This window comes from Mesoplodon densirostris, chromosome X (genome assembly GCF_025265405.1).
Source record: "Mesoplodon densirostris isolate mMesDen1 chromosome X, mMesDen1 primary haplotype, whole genome shotgun sequence".
NCBI classification, from domain to species: domain Eukaryota; kingdom Metazoa; phylum Chordata; class Mammalia; order Artiodactyla; family Ziphiidae; genus Mesoplodon; species Mesoplodon densirostris.
Genome location: NC_082681.1, coordinates 90,131,922 through 90,148,444, shown reverse-complemented (window position 1 = coordinate 90,148,444; position 16,523 = coordinate 90,131,922). Strand labels below are relative to the sequence as shown.

Below are 16,523 nucleotides of genomic sequence, written 5' to 3'. Positions count from 1 at the left end.
AGGTAATTCTGGCCTCATAAAATTAGCTGGGAATCCTCCCTTCTCTTTTTGTTTTCTTGAAGTTATTGTGTAAAATTTCTGTTAATTCTTCTTTAAATGTGTGGTAGATTTCTCACATGAATATATCTGAGCATAGAGATTTCTATTTCTGGAGATTTTATTTTTAATTCAATTACTTTAATCATTACAGGACTATTCAGATTGCCTATTTCATCTTGGTTGAGTTGTGGCAGGTTGTGGTTTTCAAGGAATTGGTCTATATATTCTAAGTAGTCAAATTTATAAGAGTAAAATTGTTTGTAGTATTCCCTTATTAGCTTTTAAATGACTGCAGGATATGTAGTGATATAACCTATTTTATTTCTGATAATGGCCATTTGTGTCTTCTCTCTTTTTATATTTGTCAGTCTTGCTAAAGGTTAATCCATTTCATTGATCTTTTTTAGGAATCAACTTTTTATTGTATTCATTTTCTCTATAGTTTTTCTGTTTTCATTGATTTCTGTTCTTATCTAATATTTCTTTCCTTCTGCTTGCTTTTGTTTATTTTGCTCTTATTTTTCTAGATTTTTAAAGTGGTAACTTAGATTACTGATTTGAGACTTTTCCTTTTTCCGATGTAAGCATTTTGGTGCTATAAATACCCCTATCAGTACTGCTTTAGCTGCACCCCTCATATTTTGAGAAGTTGTTCTTTAACTTTATATCAGTGCTATGTGTATTTTCAAAATTTCTTTTGAGACTTCTTTTTACAGTCATGGATTATTTAGAAGTATGTTCTTTAATTTCCAAGTGTTTAGAGACTTTGCTGTCTTCCTTCTCCTGTTGATTTTTACTTTGATTCAATTAGGATCAGAGAATACACTATGTTTAATGTCAATCACTTTTGATTTACTGAGTATTGTTTAATGGCCCAAGACATGGAAATGTACCATGAGCACTAGAAAAAAATATTTATTCTGTTGTTTCTGGGTGTAGTGCTTTATATATGTCAATTAGATACTGCTGATTTATTGTGCTGTTTAATTCTTCTATATTATTGCTGATTTTCTGTCTAATGATTCTATTAATTCCTGAGAGTGTATGTTGGAGTCCTCAGGGATATACTTGTGCATTTGTCTTATTTCTCCTTTTAGTTTTTGCTTCATTTATTTTGAGGCTCTGTTGTCTGGTATGTGTACACTTTGGATTATTATATATTCCTAAGGGATTGATCTTTTATCATTATATAATTCTTTTTTGTATGTAGTAATTTTCTGTGCACTGAAGTCTAATTAACTGGATAGTAACAGCTACTCTTGCTTTTTTAAAATTAATGATTTCATGGTATATTCTTTTTTCTTTATAATATATATTTATTAACCCACTTAAACATGAAAATAATAAACCTACTACATGATAACATAAATAGCACATTTTTCATAAAAATAACTTTATTCCCCCTCAAAGAAGGTAAAGAAAAATTGTTTTATGAATTTGCAAATCTCTTTTATGTCTGGCTTAATAGAAGATAGATGTATTTTCGTACCTTCTGCATTCAATCTGTTGCAATGTGTTATCTTGGTTGAAATATATGAAGAAAATTTGTCCTCCTATACAGTAGCTTGGGAAAACAGCAATATGCTAATAGCCTTTAGTTTTAGATAATTGTATTTTTCTTTGATATTACACACAAATTAGACAATTGGTAGTTGCTTTTTTATATTGTGGCAGGAACACAACATGAGATCTACCCTCTTAACAATGTTTTAAGTGCATAATAAAGTATTATTAATTATAGGCACAATTACAGTAGATCTCTAGAACTATTCACCTTGTATGACCCAAACTCTATACCCATTGAATAGCAACTCCTCATTTCCTGGCAACAACTATTCTACCCTCTGCTTTTGAGTTTGACTATTTTAGATATCTCATATAAGTGTAATCATGCAGTATTTGAACTTCTGGAACTGGCTTATTTCACTTAATATAACGTACTCCAGGTTCATCCATGTTGTCACATATGACAGGATTTCCTTATTTTTTAAGGATGAATAATATTCAATTATATGTATATACCATATTTTCTTAATGCATTCATCAGTTGATGGATATTTAGGTTATTTCTATATCTTGGCTATTGTGAATAATGCTTCAATGAACATGGGAGTGCAGATAATTTCTTGATGATCCTGATTTCAAGGATAGTCTCTTAAACAAATTGTAGTGTGGAAACTGGATATCCACATGGAAAAGAATGAAATTGGACCCTTATCTTACAACATACACAAAAATCAAGTCAAAATTCGTTAAATATTTAAATATAAGACCTGAAACTGTACAACTCTTAGAAGAAAACTTAAGGAGAAAGCTTCATGACATTAGTCTAGGCAGTGATTTCTTGGATATGACACAAAAAGCACTATCAACAAAAGCAAAAATAGGCAAGTGGAACTACATCAAACTAAAAAGCTTCTGCATGACAAAAAAACTTAACTGTATTTGAATGGATCTATTTCTGGTTTCTCTATTTAATTCTTTTGATCTTTATGTCTATCCTTTGCCCATACTACACTATACCTTTATAATAAATCTTAATATCAAGTAGGAAGTTTCCTCCAAAATTGTTCTTATCTTGCAATTATTTTAGTCAATCTAATTCCTTTTACTCTCCATATTTTCAGAGTACAGGTATTTTGCCTCTTTAGGTAGGTTTATTCCTATGTATTTTATTATTTTTGATGCAATTGTAAATGGGATTCTTTCCTCAATTTCTCTTTCTGATCTTTTGCTGTTAGTGTACAGAAATGCAACAGATTTTTGTATATTTATTTCATATCCTGCAACTTTAATGAATTCATCAATGAGCTCTAGTAGTTTTCAGGTAGCATCTTTAGGATTTTCTGTGTATAGTATTATGTCTGCAAACAGTGACAGTTTTACTTCTTGTCCAATTTGGATTCATTTTATTTCTTTTTCTTCTCTGATAGCCATGGCTAGGACTTCCAAAATTATGTTGAATAAAAGTGGTGAGAGTGGACATCCTTGTCTTGTTCCTGATCTTAAAGGAAATGCTTTCAGCTTTTCACTGTTGAATATGATGTTAGCTGAAAGTTTGTCATATATGGCCTTTATTATGTTGAGATAGGTTCCCTCTATGCCCAATTTCTGGAGAATTTTTATCATAAATTGTTGAATTTTGTCAGAAGCTTTTTTTGCATCTATTGAGGTGATCATATGGTTTTTATTCTTCAATTTGCTGATGTCATGTATCACACTGATTGAGTTGCAGATATTGAAAAATCCTTACATCCCTTGGATAAATCTCACTTGATCATGGTGTATGATCCTTTTAATGTGTTGTTGGATTTGGTTTGCTAGTATTTTGTTGAGAATTTTTGTGTCAGTGTTCATCAGTGACATTGGCCTGTAATTTTCTTTCCTGTGGTATTTTTGTCTGGTTTTATTATCAGAGTGATGGTGGCTTCATAGAATGAGTTTGGAGTGTTCTTTCTTCTGCAATTTTTTGGAATAGTTTCAGAAGGATAGGCATTAATTCTTCTCTAAATGTTTGATAGAATTCGCCTGTGAGGCCATCTGGTCCTGGGCTTTTGTTTGTTGGGAGTTTTTAAATCACAGTTTCAATTTCATTACTTGTGATTGCTCTGTTCATATTTTCTATTTCTTCCTGGTTCAGTCTTGGGAGATTGTACCTTTCTAAGAATTTGTCCATTTCTTCCAGGTTGTCCATTTTACTGGCATCTAGTTGCTAGTAGTAGTCTCTTATGATCCTTTTTATTTCTGTGGTGTCAGTTGTACCTTCTCCTTTTTCATTTCTAATTTTATTGATTTGAGCCCTCTCCCTGTTTTTCTTGACTCTGGCTAAATGTTTATCCTTTTGTTTATCTTTTCAAAGAAGCAGCTTTTAGTTTCATTGATCTTTTCTATTGTTTTTTATCCCTAGTCATTTATTTCTGCTCTGATCTTTATGATTTCTTTCCTCCTACTGACTATGGGTTTTGTTTGTTCTTCTTTATCTAGTTGCTTTAAGTATAAGATTACATTGTTTATTTGAGATTTTTCATGCTTCCTGAGGGAAGATTGTATTGCCATAAAATTCCCTCTTAGAACTGCTTTTGCTGTGTCCCATAGGTTTTGGATCTTCTTGATTTGTCTTTAGGTATTTATTGATTCCCTCTTCAATTTCTTCAGTGATCCATCGGTTGTTTAGTAACATATTGTTTAACCTCCATGTGTTTGTTTGTTTTACAGCTTTTTAAAAAAATTGTAGTTAATTTCTAATCTCACAGAGTTGTGTTGGAAAAGTTGCTTGATATGATTTCAATTTTCTTAAATTTACCAAGGTTTGCTTTGTGGCTCAGCATGTGATCAATCCTGGAGAATGTCCCATGTGCACTTGAAAAGAATGTGTATTCTGCTGCTTGTGGATGGAATGCTCTATAAATATCAATTAAGCCCATCTGGTCTAATGTGTCATTTAAGACCTCTGTTTCCTTATTGATTTTCTGTCTGGATGATCTGTCCATTGATGAAAGTGGGGTGTTAAATTCCCCCACTATTACTGTGTTACTTTCAATTTCTCCTTTTATGGCTATTAGTATTTGCCTTATAAATTGAGGTACTCCTATTTTGGGTGCATATATATTTACAATTGTTATGTCGTCTTCTTGGATTGATCCCTTGATCATTATTTAGTGTTCTTCTTTGTCTCTTGTAACAATCTTTATTTTAAAGTCTATTTTGTCTGGTATGAGTATTGCTACTCCAGCTTTCTTTTTTTTCCATGTGCATGGAATAACTTTTTCCGTCCCCTCACTTTCAGTCTGAAGTGGGTCTCTTGTAGACAGCATATATAGGGGTCTGTTTTTTTGGTATCAATTCAGCCAGTCTTTTGATTGGAGCATTTAATATGTTTAAATTCAAGGTAATTATCAATATGTACATTCTTATTGCTGTTTTGTTAATTGTTTTGAATTTTTTTTTTAGTGTTTTTCTTCCCTTCATCTTTTGTTCCCTTCTCTTCTGGTTTGATAATTATCTTTAGTGTTGTGTTTGTATTCTTTTTTCTTTTTTGTGTATGTATCTATTGTAGGCTTTTGTTTTGTGGTTATCATGAGATTTTGATATAGCAGTCTCTCTATATACTATATACAAGATAGTTTTAAGTTGCTGGTCTCTTAATTTCAAATGCATTTCCAATATCCTACATTTATACTCTCCTCACGATTTCTGGTTTTGATATCATCTGTATGCAGATGATTTCCTACCTTTACTGTATGTTTGTCTTTACTGTTGAGCTTTTCCATTTGTAATTTTCTTGTTTCTAGCTGTAGCCTTTTCTTTTCCACCTAGAGAAGTTCATTTAGCATTTGTGTTAAAGCTGGTTTGGTGGTGTTGAATTCTCTTAGCTTTTGCTTTACACTTTTGATTTCTCTGATGAATCTGAATGAGAGCATTGCTGGGTAGAATATACTTGGTTGTAGGTTTTCCCCTTTTGTAACTTTAAATATATCCTGCCACTCTTTTCTAGCCTGCATGATTTCTGCTGAAAAATCAGCTGATAAGTTTATGGAGATTTCCTTGCATATTATTTGTTGCTTTTAATATTTTCTCATTGTCTTTAATTTTTGTCAGTTTGATTAATATGTGTCTCGGTATGTTCTTCCTTGGGTTTATCCTGTATGGGACTCTGTGCTTCCTGGACTTGGGTGACTGTTTCCTTTCCCGTGTTAAGGAAGTTTTCAGCTACTATCTCTTCCAATATTTTCCCACGTCCTTTCTCTCTCTCTTCTCCTTCTGGGACTCTTATAATGTGAATGTTGTGCATTTAATGTTATCCCAGAGGTTTCTGTGACTGTCCTCATTTCTTTTCATGCTTTTTTCTTTATTCTGTTCCACAGCAATGATTTCCACCATTCTGTATTCCAGCTCACTTATCTGTTCTTCTGCCTCATTTATTCTGCTATTGATTCCTTCTAGTGTATTTTTTATTTCAGTTATTGTATTGTTCAACTCTGTTTGTTCTTTATATCTTCTAGCTCTCTGTTAAACATTTCTTCAACTTCTCAGTCTGTGCCTCCATTCTTTTCCCAACATCTTGCATTATCTTTACTATTATTACTCTGAATTCTTGTTTGGGTATTTTGCCTATCTCCACTTCACTTGGTTGTTCTTCTGGGGTTTTATCTTGTTCTTTCATCAGGAACATATTCCTCTGCTGTCTCATTTTGTCTAACTTTCTGTGTTTGTGGTCTCTGTTCTGTGAGCTGCAGGATTGTCATTTCTTTTGCTTCTGGTGTCTGCCTCCTGCTGGGTGAGGCTTGTCTAGAGGCTTGTGCAGGCTTCCTGGTGGGAGGGACTAGTGCCTGACCACTGTTGGTTGGGGCTGGATCTTGTCCCTCAGGTGGGCAAGGCTGTGGCAAGTGGTGTATTTAGAGGTGGCTGTGGGCTCAGGAAGACTTTAGGCAGCCTGTCTGCTGATGGGTGGAGTTGTGTTACTGCCCTGTTGGTTGTTTGGCCTGAGGCCTCCCAGCTCTGTAGCCTATAGGATGTTGGGTAGAGCCAGGTCTTTCTGCGAAAATGGCAGCTTCTAGGAGAGCTCATGCCAATGAATACTCCCCAGAGTCTCTTTCTCCACTGTCCTTGTTCCCACAGTGAGCCTCAGCCACTCCCTGACTCCCCAGGAGACCTTCAACGACGAGAATGTACATCTGAACCAGGCTCCCCTCTGAAGTCACTGCTTTTCCCTGGGTTCTGTGGCACATGAGAACTTGTGTGCACCCTCTAAGAGTATAGTTTCTGTTTCCACCAGTCCTGTGGAGTTCTTGTGATTAAACCCCACTGGCCTTCACAGCCAAATGCTCTGGGGGCTCCTCCTCCCAATGCCAGACCCCCAGACTTGTAAGCTTGATTCAGGGCTCAAAACTCTCACTCCTGTGGGAGAAACTCTGCAATACAATTATTTTCCAATTTGTGGGTCACCCATCTGGTGGGTATGGGATTTGACTGCATTGCGAATGTGCTTCTCCTACCATCTTTTTGTGGCTTCTTCTTTGTCTTTGTATGTAGAATATCTTTTTTGGTAGATTCCTATCATTTTTGTTAATGGTTGTTCAGCAGTTAGTTGTGATTTTGGTGTTTCTGTGAGAGGTGGTGAGCTCAAGTTCTTCTACTCCACCATCTTGTCTCCAACCCCCATAACCAATCTTCTTTTATGGAAGAACCCTGAGGTATGAACAGGTGGTTTCACACAATTCTAAGGTACATCTTTCTGGAGGGACAGGAACAGACCAGCAGTTCACTGAGTTCTCATTACCAGGTTCAGTGACACCCCTTGCTCTTCACCATTTCTTTTGGTTCTCCACAGCATACATTTTCTGGCCCATTTCATGAAAAGGAAAGGTATCATGGAAAATATCCTAGAGAGTAGTTGAAGGCACTAGTGAATGCAGGTCAATGAATCCCTGCAGTTGAACCATCCAATTCTGCCTGGCTCATACCTCTTTGTGTTCCCACTGGGTAGTGTTCCCTCTGTTGTCTCTGCACCCCGGGATAATGTGACAAGGTAGCTCTGATACCGTCTGTGCAGGTTTCTCTCTGTTCTGTCTGCTGCAAACTAGCGGCTGCACTCTCCTCCAAGGCTCTGAAGCTCTCCCTCTGTCCTGGCTGATCTCCCTGCCGGTGAGGGGACTTCTCAGGGTGTGGGACCTTTTCCTCTTTCACAGCTCCCTCCCAGGTGTGCAGGTCCTGCCCCAATTTCTTGCCCTCTTTCTTTTTTTTTCTTTTTTCTTTTGTCCTACCCTGTTACGTGGAGATTTTCTTGCCCTTTCAGGAGTCTGAGGTCTGAGTCTGCCAGCATTCAGTAGATATTCTGTGAGAATCATTCCACATGAAGGTGTATTTTTGATGTATTTGTGGGAGGAGGTGAGATTCATATTCTACTGCCCTGACATCTTGATCTTGTCTCTCATTCAAAAATTTTTATAACAGATACTTTTAGACAATTCCATCGTCTGTGTTATCTGATCATTCATGTCTGTTGATGGTCTTTTTTCATGTGAGTTGAGATTTCTTAGTTATTTGTATCTTGATTGATTTTAGTTTGTATTGTGGACATTGTAAATATAATTTAAGACCAAGAGTATTGTTTTTATCCTATGGAGGTTGATATTTTTGTTTTACCCTTCTGTGTATTGGGGTTCCAACATCAATTAAGTTTTTGAAACTTTCATAGTACTATTTAGACCAGTACGGTGTGTGCACCACCTAGTGGTCAGTGTGGGACTTGGGATGATTCACTTTCCAAATCTTTGGTAGGCTAATTAGGGTCACATCAAAGTACTCACAGATCAAACGTGAGCCCAGCTGTTCAAAACCACTTTCTGCAATTTCTTTTCTAAACTGTTCCCTCTCCCATAGTTTTTCAGTACTTTCCATTTCTCTAGGCTCCCATTTTCTGTCCTTTGTTCAGAAACCACCCACTTTCTTGGTAGTATCACTTCCAGAAACAAGTTGCAGGAGAGAGAGGAAAAAATAATATGAAGTTTAGTTTTGTCTCCTTGATGCCATGGCTCCACCTAGAGAAAGGACTTTATCCCTGAGATTTTTGATTACTGGAAGTTCCCTTTATGGACCACTCTTGCTTCTGAACTACATTTGTTGTCACTACTCCCACTGTGGGACCAAAACAGAAGTAGAGTAAATAAAAACCTGAGGAATTTCTCACATTCTCACACTTAGGAGTTCTCTTTTCCACTCCTTAGGCCATAACATCAAGGCTTCTCCTGTATTGCACTCTGACTGTTAAACAATGCTCACCTCTGGGTTTCATATCATGTCCAATTCAGGCTTAGGATGCTTGAGGGAAAAAAATAATGTTGAACTCATAACCGTTTAGGTGGTATTTCAAACTCTGATTTTTTCCCAATCCATCTGCCTATATTTACTTTTCAGTTTTCAAATAGGTGTCCATGAATTCTATCAAGGTTTTATATTCAAGTTAGTTAGTGAGAGATAAAAGAAGGTCCCAGAACTGGACCCAGCTGCATGTGTTTTGTAGATGGCTTCTAGTTGATTCTTGCTTTTTTGTCCACTCTGACAATCTCTGTCTTTTAACTGGTGTGTTTAGAAAATTCACATTCAAAGTGATTATTAGTACAGTTGGATTAAAATCTACCATCTTGCTGTTTTTCTATTCATTGCATTTGTTCTTTATTCTCTCTCTCTCTCTTTCAACTTTTCTTATTTTATTTGAGTATTTTTATGATCCCATTTTATCTCCTCTATTTACTTATCATTTATATATCTTTTAAAAAAAATTAGTGGTTCCCTGGGGTTTACAATGTACAGTTTAAAATAATTGGGTTTATCTTCAAATAACACTATATTGTTTTGCATGTAGTCCAAGTGCCTTACAATAGAATATTCCCAATCTTACTCCCTTCCCTTGTGTCACTATTGTAATCATTTCATTTTTACATTTGCTATAAACACCCAATACATTGTTACTATTATTGCTTTAAACAGTTGGTTTGTTTTAATTGGAAATATAGTTGACATACAATATTATGCTTCAGGTTTACTACATAATGACTTAACATTTGCATATATTATGAAATGATCACCACGATAAGTCTAGTAACCATCTGTCCCCATACAAAGTTATTATTATTACAATATTATCGACCATATTCCTTATGCTGCATATTACATCCCTGTGGCTTATTTATTTTATAACTGGAGGTTTGTACCTCTCAATCCTCTTTACCTATTCACCCCCCACCTCCCCTCTGACAACCATCCATTTGTTCTCTGCATCTATGGGTCTGTTTTCATTTTGTTTTGTTTGTTTTTTTTATTTTTTGGATTTTGCATATAAGTGAGATCATATGGTATTTGTCTTTCTCTGTCTGACTTATTTCACTTCACATAATACCTTGTAGATCCATCCATGTGGTCGCAAAGGTCAAGATTTCATTTTTTATGGCTGAATAATATTCCACTGTGTGTGTATACATATAATATAAATTATATATATATATATATATATATATGACAGATCTTCTTTATCCATTCGTCTATTGATGGACACTTAGATTGCTTCCATATCTTGGCTATTGTAAAAAAAATGCTGCAATGAACAGGGGGGTACATATATCTTTTGTTATTAGTGTTTTTTTGTTTTCTTCAGATAAATACCAAAAAGTGGAATTGCTGGATCATATGATAGTTCTAGTTTTAAGTTTTTGAGGAAACCCTCACTGTTTCCATAGTGGCTGAACCAGTTTACAATCCCACCAACAGTGCATGAGGGTTCCCTTTTCTCCACATTAGTCAGTTATTTTTTAGAACAATTAAGAACATGGAAAATAAAAAGATATATTTTGCCTTCACGTATTCCTTTTCCAATGCTCTTACTTTAATTATGTAGATCCAATTTCTGACCTATATCATATCCCTTCTGCCTAAATAATGTCCTTTAATATTTCTTATAAGACACATCTGCTGGTGATGAATTTTCCATTTTTGTTTGAAGAAAAGTCTCTATTTTGCCTTTATTTTTGAAGGACATTTTTGCTGAATTTAGAATTGGATTGGCAGGGTTTTTACTTTCAGTATTTTAAAGGTTTCATTCCACTATTTTTTGGCTTATGTGACTCTGATACAAAGTCTCATGTAATTTTTCTTGTTCCTCTGTAAGTAAGGTGTTCCCTCTACCCTTTTCCCCTGACTGCCTTCAATATTTTATTTTGCCTGATTTTCTGCAGTTTGAATTTGATATGTCTGGGTGTAGTGTGGCTCTTTTAAAAATTTTGTTTAGCCTGTTTTGTGTTCTCTAAGATATTTGGATCTGAGGTTTATATCAATTGCTAATTTTGAAAATTTTCAGCAATTATTTCTTCAAATATTTTTTCTCCATTCTCTCTCTCCTCTCCTTCTAGTATTCTAACTTGATAGTGTCCCAAAGCTCTTGGATATTTTGTTCTTTTTTATTTTTTTACCCTTTATTTTTTTCTCTGCATTTCAGTTTGTGTAATTTCTATTGTTCTAGCTTCAATTTCACTTATTCCTCAGCTGTGTCTAGTTCACTAATAAGCACACTGAAGGCATTCTTCAGATCTGTTAATGTGTTTTTTCTCTTATATTTACATATGATTCTTTCTTATAAATTTTATCCCTTGCTGCTATCTTATCTGATCTTGCATGTTGTCTAACTTTTCCAATATAGAAAAGTATTTAACATATTAATCACAGCTATTTTAAATTGCCTGTCGGAAATTCCAACATGTGTCATAACTGAGTCTTGTCCTGATGATTTTTTTATCTCTTCAGACTATGTTTTTTTCTTTCCTTGATTCTTCCCTTTGTGCTGCTCTCTGGAGGCAACTTACTTCTTGCATTCTTTAAAAATAAAGTCTGCTATTATTTTACTTGATTTATTTTAGGCCTGTAGTGGAGAATAGGGGACTAGGGACATACTATGTTATTCTGATTAAGTCTCAGTCTTAGGCAGGCTTATCCTGAGTCATAGAGGTGTGACTTTCCCAAATGTTCCTGCCCCTCCTCTAAATATAACTGTGAGCCTAGCACATATTCCTATCCCTCCTGGGTTAGAGCAGTTTTTCAAATTTTCTCCTTCACCTGTGGTGAGTTCCACCTGTGCCCTCAATTCCTATTGCCATCCTTCTGCAGAGCAAGGCTTGTTTTCCTTAGGGGAGATAGAGTAGATTGGTCTGGGCAGAGTTTCAGTGGTGTTGCGTATTCCTCTCGGCTAGCTTCAGTGAATTTCCACCAGTGCGCTCAGACTACAGTTTTATTGCTGTTCCCTGTGAAGGTTAAGGCCTTTGTTCCGCGGTGTATAAAGACAGAATGCTTTGGGCACAATTTCAGCAATGGATGCTGTTCTGTTTCCCTCCCCAAACCAGAACTACAGGATATCTTTCTCCGGATTCTTCTCATTCTTCCCTGCCAGCACCTGGTGGAGTTCCTAGGGGGAAAGTCTGCAAGAGGATTCAAAACCACCTATGTCTGCAGCCCCCAGGGGTTTCACATTCTCACACTAACACACAACCAACTTTTAGCAATTCATTAACAAATTTTAGCTGTTATCTTCTTATGACTTTACATATTATTCAGTAGTATCTGCAAAAGATAAGCAAGTACCTGGGCCCTGTTGCTCCCTGTAGATGCCTGTGTCTACAGATTATGGGTTAGCTTTTTGCACTGCAATCTCAGATTCCTCATGAATTCAAGAGAGGACAATTTGCAATTTTCCAGTTTCTGTTTTCCTTGTTATAATGGTGGGCGAGATGCTCATTCCAATTCTACATCTCTGAGTTGATACCAGAATACCATGTGAACCTGAGGATAAGATTTGAGGCTCTCTTTGTCTTCCAGCATCCATACCCCAGTTTACAAATTCCCCCACGATGGTGATAATGGTGGGTTTACCAGCTCGAGGAAAGACCTACATCTCCACGAAGCTCACACGATATCTCAACTGGATAGGAACACCAACTAAAGGTATGTCCCTGAAACCCTTTGTTCTACAGCCCTCTATAGGCCAATGATGGAAAATACAGTAAGGTAGCTGACCTCAGAAGGGCAAAACCATGAGTAAAGGAATGTCTCAAACTATTATTACCAGTATTAGGACTAATACTATTACTGCTGCTGCTGCTGCTCTACTACTACTACAACAACAACAACAACAACAACAACAACAACTACTACTACAACTACTATACTACCACCACCACCACCACCACCACCACCACCACTAACCTCATAAATTTTTACAGTTTCTTAAGTACATATTCTGTGCCCAATCCCGTGATAGGTGCTAAGCATAAGAAAATTAGAAAGATTAAATATCTGTTTTCAAGGACCTCTATTTTTGTAAGACCTCAAAAAAAAAAACCCTATGAGTAACATACTACTTTTATCACCTTTATTATGACTTCTACACCAAAAATACGATTCTTAATAGCATTACCATTTCTTCACAACCTTAAGGTTTTCTTTAAATTTTAGGCGTGTGAGGAGTCAAGCACTTCAAAGCCCCAGCCTGGAGTCCCCCACAAGGTCTTCAGTAAAGCAGGGAACTTTAGCTCACCTCTCCTGTCCAGAAGGCATCTGCTTTCTCCAAGCAACTCCTTAGGTCTGAGCCTGTCTGTTCCCCCTCCCCAGCCGGAAGTGATCCTGCCTCTTTCCGCCTCCACAGGGGTCGCCTTCCCTGCCTGTCAGCCTCCTCCCTCACTCCCTACTTCCAGCTTTCCTTTCTCCCCAATGTGAACTCTTTTCTGCTTACTACCTCTTATTCAAAAATCATTCTTTTCTATGCTCCATTTGATTTCTCTATCCCCCACCCTGTATCCCCATTCCTATTTGATTCCTCCGTTCCCCCTAGGAAGACTGTGTTTCTCTGGGCTCCCAAACCAATGCTTCCTACAGACCCCTCTATGCCAGCCAACCTTAGTCACATAGTGTGTTGTTGTAGTGTGTTGTGTGTCTGGGTCTCTCGCCCCAGGAGCTGCTCTGGGATAGAGGACTAGATCATATTAATTTCTATTGCTTAAGTAGGACCAAATTAAGACATTTAGAGTCTCTAAACGCTAAAAGTTAGGGTGCCCCCTACATCATATGTAATTCAGAATAAAATCAGTAAATGTAAGAAAGTCTACCAAAAGTTTTTATTTATCCCCCAATGACTATTGATGCTTTTAACGTATACCAACTTAGCTAAAAATTTTTACTGGGACTGTGTTCCTCCTTTACTGGTACACTGGGACACAAGTGCTTCGCCTCTCCCTCTTGTGGAATGGAGCACTGCTCCCCAGTGTAGAAAACACTTCTTCTTGGGCATTCACTTGCTCACTCAGTCAGTAATTATTTGTTGAGCACACAGCTGTGCCAAGGCCCATGTTGGATGTTGGATCCCTGCCCTCAAAGAACTCACATCTATTTTTTTAAGTTTATTGGAGTATAATTGCTTTACAATGTTGTGTTAGTTTCTGCTATATAACAAAGTGAATCAGCTATACGTATACATATATCCCCATATCCCCTCCCTCTTGCGTCTCCTTCCCATCCTCCCTATCCCACCCCTCTGGGTGGTTACAAACCACCGAGCTGATCTTGCTATTCAGCTGCTTTCCACTAGCTATCTATTGTATATTTGGTAGTGTATATATGTCCATGCCACTCTCTCACTTCATCCCAGCTTACCCTTACCCCTTCCCGTGTCCTCAAGTCCATTCTCTACATCTGCCTCTTTATTCCTGTCCTGCCCCTAGGTTCTTCAGAACCTTATTTTGTTTGTTTTTTAGATTCCATATATATATTTGTTTGCAAACGATATTTGTTTTTCTCTTTCTGACTTACTTCACTCTGTATGACAGACTCTATTCTTAAGTTCTAAAACACCCATGTAGGAAGAACTAGTATTATCACCATTCCACAGTTGATGAAATTAATGCCCAAGAGGTGATGTGTCTTGTCTAAAGGCACATGGTCACTAAGTGATGGAACCAGAATATGAACCTACCTCTGGTTGATTCCAAAGCCTGACACTCACTGTGGCAGGTCTGATACTTGGTGCTACTGATGGGAAGAAGAAAGAACCCACATTGGCCCTGTGCTCTCCTCCACGCTCTTCCTCTTATTTCCCTTGACCATACCAACACCCTATCTCTCTGCCCCCTTCCCTCCCTCTCTGCAAGTATTCTCCTCCCCCTTCTCCATTTCTTCTTTCTCTTCATGTACTTTCTCTTTCTCTAATTCACTGGTGAAGAGTTGCCCAGTGGTTTTCCATGTGCCAAAACCCATACTATGCACTGGAGATGCAAAACTGGATGAGATTCACAACCTGTCCTTGAAGATTTCTCCATCTGGCTGGGATGCATAAGAATACAACATGTTACTGAAGAATCCCAGAGCAGGGTACTGAGGGACCTCACAGAGGAAATCACCTACTGGAAGGCAGTGAAAGCTTCCAGATAGGGTGTATTTGAGCTGGGTGTGTCCCGTGGGAGGAGTAGAACATTGGCAGAAGAGAAGGGAAGAAGGAGGAGTTCCTGTAGGACTGCAGGCTCTGAGGAGCCTCTGCTGAGCATAGGGGCACATGGGACAGTGGCAGATGGGTCTCTGCTCTAATGCACCTGCTTCCCACCTGCTCCACTTGCACAGAAGCCCTCAGAGTCATGTTTCAAAGGCAAAGCTTACCATATCTATAGCCACCAAGGCCTTGGCCTGCAGGTTTAAATCCAAGCTTCTTAGCCTATCATTCAAGGCCCTTCACAGTCAGCCCCTGACAGCCTCACAAGCCTCAGTCACAGTGGATGACTCATGTTCTGCCTCCTGCCAATGCTATACCTTTGCTCAAACTCTTCCTCTACCTGGAATGTCTTTGTTCCCCTCTCCCACGCCCTATGCCTGCCAATAAAAGTCCTGCCTTCCTATAAAGACTGGTACAAATGCTGCTTTATCCAAGAAACCATCTGAGATCACCGCAAGCTTAGTTAGTCTTTCCTTCCTCCTTGCTCTTTTGCATGGCTCTGTCAGAGCACTTAACAAACTGGGTGAGAGCTCTCTGTTTACTGGTTTACTGTTTACTCTCTTTTCTACATGCTAGATTGTGAGCTCCTTGGGGCCCCATCATGCAGATCTAGTTCATCTCTGACACCCCAGGACTCATGTCCTGATTCAGAAAGTAGGCATGAGAAACTCTTTATTGGATAAATGAAGAAAATATTACATTACCTCTTTGCCTATTGTCCCCTCTTTCCCCCTTCCCTTCCCTCCTCTCTGATTTTTCACCATTACAAACGAGAAAGTGTGGCCTAAAGAAGGCAATAAATCTAGACTCTCTGTCTTGATACAGAAAATGTAATAACTTTGGACTAGGTTTCAGGAGGCCCAGTCTAGTTATGTCCCAAGCTGACTCAATGTTTGACCCTTGATGACTGATTTTACTCCCTGGGTCCCAATTTCTTTATCTTTCCAGTGCAGTAATGTACAGAGCACAGTAATAATATATAGTGATACTATGGGCATTAAAATGTTTGGAGTTTATGATAAAATGGAATAGTGGAAAGATCACCAGCTTTGGAACCAAACAGTCCTTGGTTTGAATCCCAGCTCTCCACTTATTAACTATGAGAGTTACTCCCTTGATTTCCTCATTTATAAATGGGAATGATGATTCCTACTTTTCAGGGGTGTTGTAAGGAGTAAATGAGCTGGTAGCCATAATTTGAAGCTTTGTAAACATATTATATAGCTACAAACTATACCTTCTTTTACCTCTGAGCTACCTCCCAGAAAGGACATTATTTTGCCACTGGGACCTTCCCAACCTCTTCACCAGGGCTCCTGCTTTCAGTGTTTAATTTAGGCCAGTATCGACGAGAGGCAGTGAGCTACAAGAACTACGAATTCTTTCTCCCAGACAACATGGAGGCCCTACTTATCAGGAAGTGAGTACCTAATATTTTAAAGACCTGTGCTGCCCCCTGGCTGAG

General features: G+C 37.7%; 1 protein-coding gene across 3 annotated transcripts in view; it reads left to right on the top strand.

Annotated features, from left to right (window-relative positions):
- Positions 1 to 16,523, top strand: part of PFKFB1 (6-phosphofructo-2-kinase/fructose-2,6-biphosphatase 1) — a 67,194-nt gene that overhangs the window by 27,437 nt on the left and 23,234 nt on the right. Inside the window, exons 2-3 of one of the 3 annotated variants that reach the window (XM_060086621.1) lie at positions 12,400 to 12,525; positions 16,451 to 16,478. In XM_060086621.1, coding sequence (XP_059942604.1) covers positions 12,400 to 12,525; positions 16,451 to 16,478 — 154 coding nt within the window. Of the gene's footprint in view, positions 1 to 12,399; positions 12,526 to 16,369; positions 16,479 to 16,523 lie in introns of all 3 variants that reach the window. The other 2 variants (XM_060086620.1, XM_060086618.1) reach the window with 2 other exon arrangements.